Source organism: Malaclemys terrapin, chromosome 5, assembly GCF_027887155.1.
Source record: "Malaclemys terrapin pileata isolate rMalTer1 chromosome 5, rMalTer1.hap1, whole genome shotgun sequence".
Lineage (NCBI taxonomy): Eukaryota > Metazoa > Chordata > Testudines > Emydidae > Malaclemys > Malaclemys terrapin.
In genome coordinates, this window is record NC_071509.1 from 1,847,931 (window position 1) to 1,865,700 (window position 17,770).

Sequence of the window (17,770 nt, forward strand, 5' to 3'; positions counted from 1 at the left end):
AGTTGACTTCAGGACATGACAAAAAGCTGAGAGTTAGACAGGATAGGAGGAAACACCGTGGGGCAGAAACCAACATAACAAGGGAAGGGAATGCCATGCAGGATCTGCCATACAGGATCTGCCTTGTACATGTTGGTTCGATCAAAACATCTTGATTATGTACTGTCATCCTGACCTTACCTTTTAGGAGGGGTCAGTGTGGGCCTGTTATCCTTGGGGAATGTTATTGCTGGCAGGCTGACGGATGAAGACACTTTTCCCGCAAAGTCTGTTTTTAAGAACTCCCAAGTGTAGTAAAAGTGTGTGGGGGGGGATATTTTATCCTCATTCGTTTGTCCCCCAGTCAAATCCATTTCCGCAAGGCCTAAGTTGGCAGAGGTAATGTTGTTCCCACATTTGCTTGTTTACCAAGGAGAATCTCACCGCAGCCCTGGATTTACACCTGTAGGCCATTGTGCTTGGGCTAAGACAGTTTCACGGGCGGTTTCCTTGCCTCTATTACAACATTCGTCACTAAAAACCACTCGACCTATTTGTCATGGTTAGTGCAACACCTTAGGGACTTTCACATGCTTTTTACAATTCAGTTTAGGGTGATTATTAGACCTACCACGTTACACCACCTCCATGTCTCCGTGTACCCTCTCAGCTTCCCCCTGCCCCCACATCCCTCTGTGCCCCCCTCAGCCTCCTCCCTGCCCCCATCTCCTCCCAATCTGCCTCTGCTCCTCACAGAGGCACTTGTGTGCCCTGCCCAGCCCCAAGCCACAGGCTGGCAACCATATGGCCAGGGGCTGGGTTTCAGTCTCATTACCATCCGTGGGACGTGGCCACCTCCCTCCCCCCTGCGGACAGACCAGAGGCCATGGCGGCGTCCTGCTGGCTCCAGCCCCACTGACAGTCATGGCCCACGGTGGCCGGTTTGGCTGAGGGAAAATTGGCGACTTGCACAATATTTTTTCCGTCTCATGAAACTACCCCCCCAAATGGCTGGAGTGGGGAGAAAATCGTCCAGGTGGCCGTTCTGCTGCTGGTACCAGGGACCAGAGCAGAGGGGGCTGAGCTGGACCTTGAAGAACTGACCTGCGGGGGACAGTGGATGAGAACCCCACTCCCCACTGCAGCTCCATGCTGCCCTCCAGCCCACCCAGCACATTGCCCTCTGTGCCCATGGGTGAGACACGCTGCTGCTCAGGGAAAGGGGGAGAGCAAACAGAGCCACTGGGGAGAGCTCTGCCCCTTAACTTCATCCTGCTATCAGATGATGAGGAAGTTTGACTGCAATCCCACACGCCGCCATGAATCGGGCCCCTTCGCTGTTTGTATCATTGCCCCCAAGAACGTAACCACCCAGCGGCGGGAAAACGCTGCCGTTCTACACAAGCAACTGAGCGGCACCTTAGTGTCTCCTGCCCAGGTTTGCAGGGCTGGCGTAACTCTCCTGCTTCCTGCCCCATCTAGCTCACTGCTTCTGTCGAGCAGCGGCTGCCCTCTCCAGAGAGCTGGCTGGAATCTGGGAGCTTAGTCTTACCTGTAAAGTTAAGCCACCTTCACCTCTAAACTAAAGACAGAGGGTCACAGGAGGCGAGGGGCCGCAGGAGTGATACAGGACAGCCCTGCACTACGCAGCTGGGCGAGTTCCCCTTGGGAGGGACAGGAGAGCTGTCTGCCCGCTGGGAAACACAAGGGCAGAAAATGCCAGAGAAGAGAGAAAGATCAGGGGGAAAAACCAGGGGAGAGCCAGACAGAGAAATTCCCAGCACCCGAGTGGGAGGAGAGTCTCGCACCAGGGGCTGAGAGCCTGGCAGGACCAGAGGGTGTCACGGAGTATTGGGGGACTCAGGGCCCTGCACCCCCGGCCTCCTGCGATTCACCATGACTCTCAGCCAGCCAGTAAAGCAGAAGGTTTATTTGGATGACAGGAATACAGTCCAAGACAGGTCTTGCAGGCACAGACAACAGGGCCCCCCCCAGTTAGGTCCAGCTTGGGGTCCCAAGGCATCCCAGCCCACCCCCCTTTGGGGGGTCAGAGCAATCTCTGCCTCCCAGCCATCTCACCAGCCTCCTCCCAGCCTGCTTCCAGCACTCTGCTTTCAGCGACCCCTCCCACCGCCTTTGTTCAGTTTCCCGGGCCAAGGTGTCACCTGGCCTCCAACCCCTTCCTGGGTTCTCATGTTACATGCTCAGGTATTCTCCTTCGGGCAGACTCCCATCCCGCAATGCAGACTATCCTAGCCACACTCCCCTGTCAGCATTCACACACCACAGTAAGAACAGTCCCAGTTCGTCACAGAGGGTCTGAGCGTGCCCAGAGCTGGTTGTGGGGAAGGGACTTTGGGGCTGTGTGAAACATGCACAAGTTGCATCCCAGGCAACTCCAAACACGCTGCATCTGGGCTTTCCTGCTGTAGCAGTAACGGGGAAGTGTCTCTCTGTCGCAGCCGTTAGTAATATACATATGGTCACACTGGCTGCTCTCCTTATCCCTATGGGGCCAAGCCCTTTTTGATCCCTGATGAGCCAGTGGCCTCAATAATACTTAGAGGTTCCTAGGGAGATTCCAAGGCCAGACAGACTGGATGGTCAGAACAGTCCCATCTAGTGGCAATGAGTTCCACAGGCTAACTGCACACTAAGAGGTAATACTTTCCCAAGCAGATTTAACTGCATTGCCTTTCCATGACAGTGGCCATTCTCTTGTTTATGCCCTACGAGAAGGGGATGTGCTATTCACCTTGTTGCTGCTCGTTGTGGTGTTACATATCGCACACACACAACCCGTTACAAGACGTTTCCACTCTCTGGGCTCTTCTTACGCTTCACCCAAGGCAGAGGGGGGCGACGGTAGCAGGGCGCAGAAGAGAGACGCTTGCATGAGAAAGCGATGTAGCAATTTCTTTATTCACCAAAAGTTCCACAACACCAACACTACAGCAACGCAGCACGGGCCCAGAGCTGGGCCTCCCAGCGCCTAGGCAGCGTGCCGGATGGCGGGACACCACCCGCAGGCAGCCTGCTGGGGAGAACGACACAAATGCCTGGTCGGATTTCTAGGTGGATTTAATGCTAGGAAGAAGGGCTGAATGGACAGGGGTGGAGACAGGTTTTGGTTACAAAGAGGTTCCTCCAAACAGGAGGGGACTTCAGTCCCCATGGCCCACTCACTCTAGGGCTTCTGACGCTGACGACGACACCCCATCCAGTTAGATCCAGGTGTGATACCCCGCTCCAAGACCACTTGGTCTCCTCAAAGGCCACTGAAAGAACGCAATGCACATGGGAATGGTGTTGAATCCAACCATGTGACCTGGGTTTGAACCAGTGACTTACCAGCATCTCACCATGACCCACCCCCCAGAGTCATCCCGTCCCAGTGATGAGCATGGAAACCTCCCTGCCGAGGCTGGGCGAGTCTCCTGTGCACGCAGACTACCCGGAGCCCAATGCGCTAAACCTGAGGAACCAGTCTGAACTGCTGCGTCAAGGCAGCGTACTGAAAAGGCCTCAAACGCACCAGGCCCAGCTCCGGCCGCCCAGCTCCCAGCCCTTGGTGCAGACAAGGCCGGAGGTCAGCGGGACAATGTCAGTGGGGTCTGTCAGGCCAGCACACACCATCTGTGCCTCGAGAAGGCAGCCAGGCAACAGGCCGAAGCGGATCCGGTCGGCTCTCCCCCACTGCACAGAGCGATCAGACATCGGTAGCATAGGCCAGCGAGAGCGAGACACCACTTTGTTCAGGCCAGCGCTCTGCAAGGTGACCGGTCAGCTGCGTCTCACCCTCTGCGCTCTGTATGCTCCGGGGCGAGGGAATAGGAGGAGATACTGGTTCCAGCCCTTGGCAGCAGCGCGGAGTCCGCTCCCGCGTTAGCTCCTGCGGGGGACGCCGTACCTGTACTTGGAGATGGTGACGTTGGCCAGTCTCCCGTAGATGGTGGGCAGCACGTCGTCACGGTACTTCTCGAAGCCCACCCGCTCGTACATCAGGCGGGCCTCGTCCTGCACCATCAGGGTGTTCAGCACCACGGCGCGGCAGCCCTGCTTCTGGGCGAAGCAGATCACCGCCTGGCAGAGCGCCTTGGCGACGCCCAGCCCCCGGTAGTCCTTCCGCACCGACATCCGCTTCAGCATCAGCTCCCCCTCCTGCTCGTCAGACGGCCTGGCAGCCACGGTGCCCACCACACACTCATCCGCTTCTGCCACCCAGAAGCAGGAGCCCTTGCTACCCATGTAGGTCGTCCTGATGTCCAGCAGGTCCTCCTTTAAGCAGTGCTCGATATACATGGTCCAGAAGTAGCCGAGCAGCTGCCGCCCCATAGCCAGTAGCAGCGTGACGGCCAGGATGGGCAGCAGGAGGGACTTGGAGCTGGTGAGCAGAACGCAGAAGGTGCAGGCCAGTACCAGGATCACCCAGGGCTGCTTTAGCACGTGCATGCACAGGGTGGGGACGTACTCGCTCATCCCAGTGGCAAACATCTCGCGCACCGCCTCGTAGTCCTCGTCTCTGTACTCGCGGATCCGATAGTCTGCCATGGCGCCCTGGAGAGAGAGGAGAGAACAGCTCAGCACAAGGCCGTGGGTCAGCAGAGCAATGAGCACAGGCCTGCAAGCCATCAGCTCCCTCTCTGGCCTCAGGCAAGTCATTGCCCCCTCTCGTGCCTCAGTTTCCCCAGCTAGACGAAAGGTGCATGTAGTCACCTCTCCCTCAGAGGGGCTGCGAGCACTAGCGGGTGTAGCTCCTAGAGCCCCATCTGAGACCAGGGCCTCACACTGCTAAACGCTGCGCATGGACCTACATTACGAGTCCCAAAGCGCTGACAGTTTAAACAGACTCCGGGTCAGGGGGAAAAGAGAGACCCAGAGAAGGGAAGTGACTTGTTCAAGGTCGCGCTGCAGGTCAGTGTCAGGAGCAGGCCGAGATCCCGGGGGCGTGATTCCCAGTCCGGTGCCATATCACTGCACTGCCTACTTCCAGGCTTCCCTCTGACCCATCAGCACAGCGCCCGAGGGCCCCACAGCTGCGAAGGCAGGGAACTATCGCCTCCACCTCACAGATGGGGAAGCTGAGGCAGGGTTGAGGTGAACGGGCCAAAGCGAGACAGTGACAGACGCAGCAACAGAACAGAGACACGGACGCAGGACGCCGGCTCAGCTCCACCCCAGTACCAGCCTCCTTTTCATCCCCCCACAGCAGCACCCCCAGCTGCCCGCTTCCCTGCCCACGTTCGCACACACTAAAGCGGGGTCCTCAATTAGTTTGTGTCAAGGTCCAGACTTCCCACTGCAAGCGCCCCTGCTCAACAAACACATTCAGTGCTGGGTAATACAGCCTGCGGCCATTGCTTAGAGTTTCAGAGCATTAAACTCGGGGGTCGGTGTACTGGGAGGGACTTTGCTTTGTCAATCCGGAGGGAATACATTCAACCCGGCAGGCTGCTGAAGGTGTACACCGCGGGATACTGTCAGTTCTCGAGGACATTGACACTCCTGATCACAACTACCGACCGACCGGTGCATTTCTCTGCTACTGTCACAGGACAGGGCTTCAAAGGACGGAAGAAGGGGAGTGGGAAAGGGAGCTAGAATAGACAATGGCCCTTATGCTGCAAAGATGCACACGTGTGATCAGCTTCACACGCTGCGGGTAGCTTCACTGAAGCAATGGGACTATTCAGAGTGTATACATGAAGCACATGCTTATGTCTTTCCAGGATTACGGCCAATGTTATTAAGTTTAGCACCCAATTCTACAAACCCTTTTGTGCTCAACTTTACTACCTTGAAGTCCCCTTGATTTCATGACAGTAAAGTTAAGCATGGGCAGAAGTATTTGCAGGATTGGGGCCCGAGGCAATAAGTGTATTCAGGATCAGGCCTTTATTTAATCTACTTTGTGTTACATTATTGTATCATAGGATTAGACTCCATTCTTCTTTTTATTGTAATTTTATTATATTATTCCCACATTATTATTTTATTTGGGTTTTTTGCTACTTTATTTTCTCAAGAGTTGGTTGACAATTTAAAAACAAAATTGGTGACAAAAAAATCAAAGTTGTCTCCATTTCACCAGCTCTGAAATCGAACAATTTCTTGCTATTTTTGTGATTGGTTTTAAAACCAAAACACAGCCCAGAAATGTTTTCACTTAATGAAAAACTGGGTTTTCAGTAAACAAACATTTTTCATAACCCCATCATTAATGTTTATAACAAAATTTTGAAAAAATAAATTGCAAAGTTGAAAAAAAACCAACTTTCACTTTTTCCATTTCCCAGAGAAGCCCACTTTTCCATTAAAAAAAACCTTTGTTCAAAAATTTTTCTACCAGTTCAAATGTTTTCCTTTATTGTTCCCTGTTATTTATGACATTTCTATTTTATTTTATTTTCCTTTAGGACATTATTTTATCTGCTACGCATCTATTAAACCCCAGGCTGATCACAACTCCAGGCACAAGATCCAAATCATCTGAGCTAACTGCATCAAATCTGATCTGCCACCATTTATTCAGACGTGGTCACGCTCCTGTCAAAACAGAACGTTTCACAGCGCCCTACTCGGATCCGGCTCCCTTTAAAGTCCATGGAAACTCCCATGGACGTCACTGGTGCAAGAGGAAGCTCTCAGTGAGGGCAGGTTTCTGGGCTACCAGTAACCAAATAGCTTTCAGTTTTACCTGTTATGCCCCCGATTTGTATCTGAGCTGGGAAAGGCAATGGATTGCAGCTACAGTCCCTCTCCTCTCACATGGGGCTGGGGGGTGACCCTGACAAACTCTCACTCTGCCCCCACCAGAACAGACCAGAGTGGGGGACAGTGATCTCGGGCGGGGGGCGGAGAATAGGCCAATGAGCAGAGGGAATGGGAGGGTGACTGAAGTGACAGAGAAAAGCGGCTGCTCATTCCTCAGAGTCAGAGCCAGCCTCAGACTTTCCCCATTGCAGGATTGAGACATCAGGAATATAACCCCCCAATCGCCCCCCCGCCCCCAGCGAGGCTCCTGCCGCCCCACTCACTGGGCCCGGATGCCAGTGCCTGCGCTGCTGCCGGCCAGCCGAGAGAGCTGGTGGGGGCAGCCACCTGGGGACACTGCACCCTGCCACCCGCCTGCTCCCTGCTGGGGGGCCCTGCGCTGGGGAGTGAGCCCGGCTCCACACACGCAGCCCCGGCTCTGCTTCAGCCCCTTTGGGGTCCGTTCAGAAGCGCCTGGCTGTCCAGATTCGGCCTGCCGTCTGCCTATTGACCACCCCTGCCCTAAAACGTCCTACTCCAGAACGCCCAGGTGGGCTACAGGCAGCGTGATCCCAATGGGGATCCACGTTCTCCAGGACCCGAGCTCATCCTTTGCCCCAGGGCCGAATGTGCTGCAGGTGCAACGAGGGTTATATTAGCACCTCCCATGGTTCGAGTGACAGCTGTCCTCTGGCCGAGGCTCGGGACAGAGCGGGTGGAGTCACCTTGGGAGAGAGGGAGCACACGGCCACAACACAGAGCCAGAGAACGAAGCCTGGGGAGGGGAGAGAGCAGGGGAAAAATTCCAGGAGGCTCCTGGCCTCCCATCACAGCAAAATAAAACCCCACCTGATGAGCTAGAGCTCCATCCCCACTGCAGGGGCCTAGGTGGGGCAGCGACCAGTGCTCTGTCAATGCCTAGAAGGAGAACATAAGCCAGGCTCAAACCTGCACTCCTATGATGGGAGTTTGCAAGTATCAGTTAAGGTTGCAAGACCTCCCCAAGCAAGAAGCCCCCTACCTCTGGATCTCACTCCCACGTGGCTTCCTACGGGTCTCCACGCTTGAGCTCAGCTCCTTCCCCCACACCTTACAAAGCCCCCAGTGGCTTTCCACCCAGAGAGGTGAGAGCTGGCCCATAACGGGGGTTCGTTCTGGAGTGCAGCCACCACTCAGGCTGGAAAAAAATCCACTGGGGAACAAAAATACAGGAGATTCAAAATCATCTCCACGTGCTCAGGAGAATCTGTCCGGAGCTGCAGCCTGTGCGGCACATTTCACTGACCAGAAGCTATCCAAGGGGCTCAGCCCTGACACAGCAGTTACTCACCTCCGTGGAGTGTGAGCTTCTTTTTGTAACTGGGATCAGTTAATTGCCCCCTTCCCCCCCCCTCGTTTTAAAAAAAACAGCGGTGAAATGCAAATAAGCAGCCCCTTGTTAATGCAATAGTAAGGAAGTGGTTACAATTGAAAGGGACGGATCCCACAGCATTTAGGCCCCAACCAGACCCAGGAACCCGCGCAGAGCTCCAGCGACCTCAGTCAGACTCACAAGGCTCTGCAATGCTGACCCCAGTGCCGGCTCAGCGCCTCAGCCCAGGAACCGGCCACCTGCTTTCTGTGAAGTGCCTGGCTCGCCTGTGTGTGCTACAGAGGAGAGAATGAACTGAGCCCCGGGGTTATTAGCCGCTGGGCAAGTGTTCGGGTGTAGCCTGCTGTCTGACCGGGGTTATTAGCCGCTGGGCAAGTGTCCGGGTGTAGCCTGCTGTCTGACCGAGAGGCAGGAGCGCAGGGCTATTGGGAGTCGCCCCCGCACTGACAGGCGGCTCCCGCGGGGTCAGGGCTGGCTCTTGGCAGCGCCGCAGCAAGCCCTTAGAGCCGCGGGACACCTCAAGCCCCAGGACAGGACACTGCAGGAGCCTGCACCAGTGGCTGCAGCGTCCCGGGATCGGGACCCCGGCTGGGCTCTGCGGGAGGCGGCTGCGGTGACCTCCTAGCTGAGGGACGCTGCACCAAGGGAGCGGTCGCTGCCAGGCGCTGCTTGCCCATGCAGGGGTGTGCGCTGGGGGTCGGGGGGGGGGGGGGCAGGGCACGCTACGGGCAACATGCCTCAGGGGACCCCTGGGGGCTGACTACGGCCACAGCCAAAGGGGATTCGGGGCGGGGAGCGGATGTTTCTCTTCTCCCCAGTTGGGTTTGGAAACTACAATCCCAGTACTGGAGCTCCCAGGTCCCAGCCCCCCCCGGTGTGCACCCATAACCCTGCCCCCAACCCTCCACCCACTCCTCCTCCGTGCGCCCCCAGCCCCCGCCTCCAACCCAGCCCCCCGTGCGCCCCCCCAGCCCCCCTCCAACCCAGCCCCCCCGTGCGCCCCCAACCCAGCCCCCCCGTGCGCCCCCAACCCAGCCCCCCCGTGCGCCCCCCCAGCCCCCACCTCCAACCCAGCCCCCCCGTGCGCCCCCCCAGCCCCCCCTCCAACCCAGCCCCCCCATGCGCCCCCAACCCAGCCCCCCGTGCGCCCCCCAGCCCCCACCTCCAACCCAGCCCCCCGTGCGCCTCCAACCCAGCCCCCCGTGCGCCCCCAACCCCGCCTCCAACCCAGCCCCCCGTGCGCCCCCCCATACGTGCACTCGGGCCCCCAGCAACCCCCCCCGTGCACCGCCCCCCCATCCTCCACACACCCACAACCCCGCCCCCATCCCGGGCCCCGCTCTGTGCACCCACAACCCCCGCCCCCTCCATGCCCCCATAACCCCCCCCAACCCACCACCCAGCCCCACCTCCGTGCACTCGGGCCCCCAGCAGCGCCCCCCAGCCCCCGCCTCCAACCCAGCCCCCCCGTGCGCCCCCACCCCGCACAGCCCCCGGCCCGGCCCGGCCCCTCCGCCCCCACTCACCGACCGCCCCGGGCTCCCTCGCTCTGCAACGCCACTTCCAGAGGCCCCCCGAGCACCCACGTGATGCCTCCCGGAGCCGTTGCTCATTGGACGCGCTCCTTCTGGGGACACGTCCACAAACTCTCGCTAGCCAATAGGCGGCCAGCGCGGCGTGCGCGGGGGCGTGGCCTTACCCGAGGGGTCAGGACGCACTTTAGAGAGGCGGGGCCTAATGTCACATGGCCTCACGTTGGGAAAGGGGGCGGGCTCTGATCCCCAAGGGGTGGAGCATAATCCCCTAGACTAACCCCTCCCGCAGGTGGGCGTGGCCTAAAAACTAGGGGCGTGGCCTATTCACCAAAGATGCCAGCAGGACTGAAACCCGAGGGGCAGGGAGGGACACGGAAACTGCCTGGGGAGGGCCATGGGGTCACCCCCCCACACCTGTTCCCCGCCCCACAGGGCTGCCCCCTTGGCCCGGCTGTGAGTGGCCCATGCCAGGGGCTTTGCACACGCCCAGTCTCTGCCCCCCGCAGTTCCCCACCGAATTAATAATGAAATCGATGAAGTGACGAGAAACGAACCCACAGCCAGGCGCTCCGGAAGGTAAAACGGCGAAGGTTTATTGCTGCTGAGGGTGTCACTTGCCTAGCAAGGACACCGAATGCCAGCATTGTATCGTTAACTCATCAGCGCCTCGTGCTGAGCTGAGTGCCCACCCGAGCAGTGGTCCCTTCTCGCCGCCCCCGTTAGGTCGGAGCCGCGAGCCATTGTTCCACTGCTGTTTACACGCCCTGTTCCAGTCAGGTCCCGCCTGCAGAACGAAGCGCCCACTAGCCCTGGGCTTGCACAGAAGAGCTGGAAGCTCTGAGTAACGTCTGAACGCCCTCGGCAGCGGCTGTTCCTGGACACTGTCCTCGGTTCGCTGAGGGCCTGACCCTAGAGCGGTGCTGAGACCCACCCACAGCTCCTGGCGGGTGCAGCGGACACGCTACGGCTGTCAGCGGCTGGCCCTGGGAGCCCATCTGTTCTGCACAGTCTCAGCCTCTGACTGTGACATCGCAGGCCGGTGCCAAGGAAACAATTGTGACGGCTCATGCAGAGGAGTGGGACTTCACCGGGGTGCTGGGAGAACAAAGAGCTGAGGCTAAAGTCATCCCTGGGGTAACTGCAGTGTCTTTACTGGAGTCACCCTGGGGACGAGCTGTATTCCCACAAGTACCCCTGACAACAAAGGCTGAGTGGAAAGGAAACCACAGGAACCATTCACTGCACCAAGCGGAGTCATCTCTGCCTAGGATCTGGGTCGGGGCTCGGACAAGGCGCCAGTTAGCTCTTCAGTAACAGCCTTTTAATTGTTATGCCCGGGGAACCTGGAGCAATACGAAATCAGGACCTGTGTCCCCTTAACGTGCTTCTGCCCTGCTCTGGAGGGGTGCCTCGCAGCTGAGAAGGCTGCTGGTATCTCTTGTGTCGGCCCTGAGGAGACTGCCAGGGGGGACAATTGGTGCCACAGGTGGTGGTTTCAGTGAGGGTGCCATGGCCACCCCTCTGGCCAGGAATTGGCTCCCCCAGATGTCACCTATGGTCCAGTGAAGTCGGATGATGGAACGCCAAACGAGCGCGTGCTGGCTATTCTACAGGGCACATCCTTGGGAACTGTGCTGTCATTACCAACGGGGCGGAACCAGGTTATCCCTGACTGCACCAGGATCCCTCCACCCAAGGGATCTGGGAATCCAGCCAGCGCACACCCTACCATGGTTGGTACGGACTGACTGATGTATGTTTGCTCTGGATTCCTGCCCAGCCAGACCCCGTGCTAGGCAATCGAAGTCCTGCTTGCGTCATGCCCATTGTGTGCCAGGAGCTATTTTTAGGGCCAGCCTGGAGTCTCAGATGCAGACTCCGCATGTTTCGAGGAATCAGTGGCGGCCGCTCGCTCACGCCCAGGAGACTCGAATAGACACCACTTAGGGCATTTCACGGGGCCAGACGCTGCTCTTGGGGATCGTCACGGGGCGTCCCCGTGGCTACGCAGTGTGCTGCACTGCCTGGCCTGTTTCTTGAGCTCAACCACAAACACACCCCAGTTTGTTCCCCTTTCACTACGTGTGTGATTCCTCCCCTACACTGCACAACAGAACCATCGCAGGCTCACAGCAGATATATCCACGCGGACTTGTATCCCCTCAACTACTGAGCCAACTGCTTGTTAACCCAGCGATTGCCACCCACGTGTCAGTAACCCCCCAAAGAAACGGATTCACTGGTGTAAATGAAGGCAATACAGCTGATTGAACTCCCTCGGGTGGGCGATTTCCCCCTCTTCTGACCTCACCCCTTTCAGGTAGAGAGAGGACAAGACCCTTCCTTGCCCATCGCAGTCAGGAGCAGAGAGCCATGGCCCTCACCTTGAGCCCAGCTCCCATTCCTGAGGCCCTTCCCCTTTCTTCTGCACGCCCCGGGACCTGATGTCCAAATGCCTTGTGGTTACTGCTGCCTGCGGGATTCCTCCTGGGGGATTTGCCAAGCGGTGGCCAGGCAGAGTGGAACGGAACCAGTTAGCAGAGGCCTCTGTTGGGTGGCTGGACCGGGCCCTGCAGTGTCCTTAGGCAAAGGCTCTACCCACTAAACAGGGGTCCCTGGTCTGGCTAAGACGGCAGCAGCCGTGCTGAGACCCTCCTGGGGGAAAGCTGCTCTTTGAGGTGTTACAAAGTCCTCTTCTGCTGGCAAAGCCCGTCCCGGGTGTCTGTCCACTGCCTGTGCCCCTAGGGAACACGCCTGCAGCTTTGTCTGCGCCACTGATTTCCGCTGTCTTCTTGCCACGCCCAGGCACACCCCCCCCAAACTGAGAGCATCTGGGGGCTCAGAAGCAGGGTTTGGGGCTGGACTGCCAAGGAACGTAGCCAGGGGCTGCGGGCTGGAGAGCAGGAAGGGCAGGGCAGGGTAGGAGGTAGGAAGGGACAGGCCCCAGGAGGACACTGGGCCGGCAGTCACACCCCGCTACAGACTCACGAAACAACACAGAGAGCAAGAAGCCGCTAGACTAGAGTGTGGGGGAGGGACCGCGAGCCACACAGAGCACATCCCTCTTCTGCGTCCCCACACAGTCCAGAAGGGGTTAGTCCCCTCCCTGGGCCTGCCGCTGGGCCCTCAACTTGCGGAGCCGCAGCTGCCGGAGCCGCAGGATCAGGTCCTTGGGGATCTTGCCCCCCTTGGCCAGGATCTCGCGCAGCCGCTGCTTGGGCGTCTTGGTGAGCTGGAAGTCGCAGAGGGTGGGGTTGTCCTCGTAGGAGACGCGGCAGGTCCTGGTGACGGGGTGGTAGCCTTCGGCCGCGGCGGTGACCTCGTACTCGCCCGGGTTCAGCAAGCGCCAGTAGTCGCCGTCGAAAGCTGCCGGGGTGACAATAAAGGCCGGGGTGACGGGTGAGGGCTGAGGGGCGGCAGGGTCACAGGGCTGGGTCTGTTAGCGCCTGTCTGCAGAGGGCTGGGCTTGTGCGGCCACCTCAGCGACTAGCAGTCCTGCGAAGACAAGGCCTGGGCCCTGCCCTCCCCAGGGCCAACGCCGCGCTGCTCCCCCCAGTGCTGTCTGGGGCTGGAGTGACTGGTCCCACGGCACAGCTCCCACTGCTGGGGCCGGCCCCTGTCAGCATCCATCTCCCTTTCCCTGATTTCACCCCAGTCCCGCTATTTATACCCATCCAGAGCCCACCCCACCCAGCTCCTTTCCCCCTGGGGCCCTAGGTCCATCCGTCATCCCCCCTTCCCCGTGGGCTGAGCCACCCAGACGGATTAGCTCATCGGCACATCCCTGGGTGGGTGGTCAGGGGACTGACCCCAGGACCTGCGTCTCCAAAGGCCTGAGCCTCACCCCAGCCCCACCGGCTCGGAGCCAGCAGTGCATTCGGAGCAGGAATCCCCGGCCCCACCGAAGCCGGGAGCTTTGCCACCGAGTCCATGGAGTGAGGACTCCACCCACAGGCCGCGGGCTGGTCCAGCCGCTCGCGGGGTAGAGCACAGCCTTGTGCGAGCGCTGGTTACACAGACGCCTGCTCCCGGGGCCGCTCCCCTGATACGGGCCACGGACCCCCCCACCTCCCGGGGCCGCTCTCCTAACATGGGCCACAGACCCGGCTTCCCAGGGCCGCTCTCCTAACGCGGGCCATGGACCCGGCTCCCCCCAGGGCTGCTCCCCTAATGTCTCCCCACAGCTGTCCAGTGGAGGCTAGTGCTGCCCAGCTCACTGGTCTCCCCGTGCCATACAGCTGGGGCTGGCACTGCCCCCCCCACGTCCCTCTGCCCCGCAGCCCTGGCAGGCCAGACGCCGTGTTCTGCTCTGGCCGCAGCGCGAGGGGCGCCACTGCGGCGATCGACCTGTGGCGCCTGCAATACCTGTTCTGACGTCGTGGTTGATGCCGTCCACGGCAATGATGGCGTCTGCAATTCCCTGCTCGGTGTCCTTGTCCCGAACGACCCCTTTAATGCCCCGGCGGACCTGGGCAAACACCAGACACAGCACATCTCAGAGGGGGTTCCCGGGCCCACATGGTCCACAAGGTACCGCCCCTCCCTGCGTACAGCGGGGAGAGCGAGCCGGCCCCCAGGCCAGGGTTATGGGGCACCACTGTCCGCGCACCGCTTGCTGGGCGGCTCCCTGCAGTTTGTCCAGCCCTGGGTTAAACATCCGGAGCGCTGGGGGTTGTGCCCCATGGCTGGGGTGGCTGCTTGTCCTGCAGCCAAACGCCCCGGAGGGGATCCTGGATCTCCCTTTGCTCCATCGCTGCTCACGGCCCCAACACCTCCCCGCCTCCCAGGGTGTTCCCCCTCGGCCAGTCACACCGCGCCGCGCTCACGGACTAACCCCGTGGAGAGGGCTCAGCGTCACCACCCTGGTTCCGGAGGAGGCGCGGTTCGCCCAAGGCCGCGTGGTGAGCCAGTGGCAGAGATAGGGTTAGAACCCAGGCATCCTGAGCTCACCCCACAGCTCCACACAGCCTCTCGTACCAGCTACGGCGGCTGTTTCAGTCGTCACCCAGCGGCTCTCCTGTCTGTGTGTGCGGAGCCCAGCTAGACAGGGGGAGTTTTCAGCCTCTCCCCAGAGAGCGGTGCCTTCAGCCGCTGGCCACCCTCGCTGCCTGGGACTCCCTACCCTTTGCCATTCTCTGAGGTGCCCAGCGCTGAGCCCCAGGGGTACCAGCTGTGAGAGCCCAGAGATTAACAAATCACCACCTTACACGGCCCGGCCAAGCCTGTCAGAGAAGGGTGTGAAACGTGTGGGCTGCCCACACGGGTGAGAGAAGGCTGGGCCCCCTGCCTGCCTGGCACACGCCACTCAAGGGACCGAGCTGGCATGGAGAGCTGACCCCAATTACCCGCTATTCCCCCCGGCAGATCATTGCCCCACAGTGACCTCCGCAGCCCCCAGCAGCTGCTGGTGTACGGGCCGTGTGTATGTCCAACGTGTGCTCAGTGAATCTCGGCAAGTGCCCATCCCTGGGGACGCGGGACGGTGTCAGGCCTCGTCTACCCTGGGGTTTGAGCACTGGTGTAGTTTGAAACGAGGCTAAACTGCACAGGTGCAAATCGCATTGCACTGCACGAGTAGTGTCTACGCTAGGCAGTGCACGCAGGCTGCTGCATGGGCGGGGGGTGAAAGTCCCAGTGTCAACAAGGGCGAACATCCCTCAGGAAGGTGTCGCTGCCCCCGCTGGCCCCCCCGAAGCCGGATATCACTATTTATTGTTTGGGGGGCCCCTGCCCTCCATGTAATTGACAGGTGGCAAACAGATAAGGCCTTTTTGCACCACTGTAGTGGCTACAGACTGAATTTCTCTCCTGAAAGCAGGACTCTGGGCTGCAGAGAGGAGCTGTTTGCTGGCACCCTGCAGGCGGGGTGATGCGATGGGGACAAATGGCTCTGTAGATCAATGACCATTTGCAGAATCTGGGATTTTGTGTGTTATAAATAAAACAGGAGGCACAACCGATGTCTGTTCTCCCTGCGTGGCCAGGTGGGGGTGCTATACCTGGTGCAAGGGGGCAGGGGAGCAGGGAATACAGCCCGGGTTTCTTGGCTCCCCGTCTTGTCCTTTAACCAACCCCGTTCTTCCCTTCTTAGCTCTGTCCCCCAGCAGCCCCTGCCGCGCAGTGGTTGGCATGGCCGGGTGCTCTGCCTTCTGTCTCGTCATGCTCTCCTAAAGGCACTGCCAAGGCTGCTTGGCATGGTCGGGAGGGGCTTGCCCGTCTCAGCTGGAACCAACAGGCTGCTTTATGCCGTTCCTTGTTACTCGGATCACGTCTGCTGGAGGAACCCAGAGCTGCTGGTGGCAGGGCCTGAGAGGCAGTTTTTGTGGCTCTGTCCAGAGGACATTTCAGCTACAAACCGAAGCGCCGTGCGTCTGGGGCTGCCCTGCCTCTGGAAGGGACGGCACCCCCGTGTACAGCCGTGTGATGGCATTAACATCTGCTGTGCCCTGTGTCTGGGGACTGTGGGAGCTAATATCTAACGTCTCTCTCATCTCGATCTTCCATGATCTTCTGACTAGCCTTTAAAAACCTGTTATCAAGCCCCTGGCACTGTGTGCTTGTGCATGCATGTGCATATTGCCCTCTGCTGGCTGGATTCAGAATTACTCTGTGTGTCATTGCCCCTACACTGCTATTAGCTAATGGTGATTCCCCTTTAGCTCAAGAGGTAGGGGATTGGGTTTTGTCCTGAGTGACACCCAGTTCCATAGTCTAACCACTGGGTCTCCCTCCCTCCCAGGTGGGTAAGTGCTGCCCCATGTCTCTCCAGCCTTGGCGCCGTGATGGGTTCACTGCTAGCACCAGCACCCAGCCAGAACCTGCCTTGACCGGAGCAGCTGCTCCTGGGGCCTTGCCCAGCTCCCACAGGGCCACATGACCTTCGCGGAGAAGCTCCAGGAGGCACTGCCCTAGATACCCACATCCAGTCCACATTCGGGACTGCCCTGGCCCTGGAGTGCCCCCCTTAGGCCAGGACATGCACCTGCTCCATGAAGACCAGCAGGGACTCCTTGTTGTTCTCCCACTCCCTGGGCAGCTCGGACTCGTGCGGGAATTTGTCGCAGGACAGCTCTACAGTGACCTCAAAGCAGTTTGTGTGCAGGTAGCTGAAGTCGTTCATACCTGCACAGGGAGACAAGCACGGGGCGATCTGGTGCCACGCCAGAGAAGTGAGCTGAGCTCCTTACGGCAGCCTGCACTTGGAATGGGAAATACAGCAGGGTGTTGGGCCCTGTAGCTGGTTGGTTATTGGAGGGTCACTCGGCAGCGACGGGCCCTGCGCCCTGGTTTGTAATTCATGGAATCAGAACTGGAAGGGACCTCGAGAGGTTCATCTAGTCCAGTCCCCTGCACTTGTGGCAGGACTAATTATCTAGACCATCCCTGACAGGTGTTTGTCCAACCGTCTCGTAAAAATCTCCAATGATGGAGATTCCACAACCTCCCTAGGCAATTTATTCCAGTGCTTAACCACCCTGACAGTTAGGAATTTTCCTAATGTCCATCCTAAACCTCCCTTGCTGCAGTTTAAGCCCATTGTTTCTTGTCCTATCCTCAGAGGTTAAGAAGAACAATTTTTCTCCCTCCTCCTTGTAACAATCTTTTATGTACTTGAAAACTGTTCTCATGTCCCCGCTCAGTCTTCTCTTCTCCAGACTAAACAAACCCAATTTTTTCAATCTTCCCTCATAGCTCATGTTCTCTAGACCTTTCATCATTCTTGTTGCTCTTCTCTGGACCCTCTCCAATTTCTCCACATCTTTCTTGAAATGCAGTGCCCAGAACTGGACACAATACTCCAGCTGAGGCCTAATCAGAGCAGAGTGGAGCGGAAGAATGACTTCTCATGTCTTGCTCACAACACACCTGCTAATACAGCCCAGAATCACGTTTGCTTTTTTTGAAGCAGCATCACACTGTTGACTCATATTTAGCTTGTGGTCCACTATAACCCCTAGATCCCTTTCTGCCATACTCCTTCCTAGACAGTCTCTTCCCATTCTGTATGTGTGCAACTGATTGTTCCTTCCTAAGTGGAGCACTTTGCATTTGCCCTGCACCCTGGTCGGTTACCGGAGGGTCGCGCGGCAGCGACAGGCCCCGCACCCTGGTCGGTTACCGGAGGGTCGCG

At 58.6% G+C, this 17,770-nt stretch overlaps 2 protein-coding genes across 4 annotated transcripts in view; both read right to left on the bottom strand.

The window, feature by feature from the left end:
- Window positions 1-2,874: 2,874 nt before the first annotated feature.
- On the bottom strand, window positions 2,875-9,717 carry LOC128838510 (probable N-acetyltransferase camello). Of its 3 annotated transcripts, XM_054030760.1 has the most exons (3): window positions 9,631-9,704; window positions 8,285-8,379; window positions 2,875-4,536 (listed from the first exon to the last, which is right to left on the bottom strand). In XM_054030760.1, exon 3 carries the CDS (start codon window positions 4,528-4,530, stop codon window positions 3,865-3,867), a length of 666 nt encoding a protein of 221 aa, XP_053886735.1. In that variant the 5' UTR covers window positions 4,531-4,536; window positions 8,285-8,379; window positions 9,631-9,704; the 3' UTR covers window positions 2,875-3,864. The 3 variants fall into 3 exon arrangements, with proteins under 3 accessions (XP_053886735.1, XP_053886734.1, XP_053886736.1); XM_054030759.1 differs by lacking the exon at window positions 8,285-8,379 and having other exon boundaries at window positions 9,631-9,717; XM_054030761.1 differs by lacking the exons at window positions 8,285-8,379; window positions 9,631-9,704 and adding an exon at window positions 7,582-7,666.
- A 494-nt stretch (window positions 9,718-10,211) lies between these two features.
- Window positions 10,212-17,770, bottom strand: part of CPXM1 (carboxypeptidase X, M14 family member 1) — a 29,448-nt gene continuing 21,889 nt past the window's right edge. Inside the window, exons 12-14 of the mRNA XM_054030550.1 lie at window positions 16,622-16,761; window positions 14,005-14,107; window positions 10,212-13,005 (exon numbers count right to left, since the gene is read on the bottom strand). Of these exons, the coding sequence (XP_053886525.1) occupies window positions 12,734-13,005; window positions 14,005-14,107; window positions 16,622-16,761 (515 nt within the window). The 3' untranslated portion in view covers window positions 10,212-12,733. The remainder of the gene's footprint in view (window positions 13,006-14,004; window positions 14,108-16,621; window positions 16,762-17,770) is intronic.

What these genes read in the sequence shown, in the direction of transcription:
- LOC128838510 (XM_054030759.1), bottom strand. Translation starts at nt 9,717, where the DNA reads ATGAGCAACGGCTCCGGGAGGCATCACGTGGGTGCTCGGGGGGCCTCT. An exon ending in GAGGGAGCCCGGGGCGGTCG is followed by an intron (nt 4,537 to 9,630) that starts GTGAGTGGGGGC and finishes CTCTCTCTCCAG; the next exon opens with GGCGCCATGGCAGACTATCG.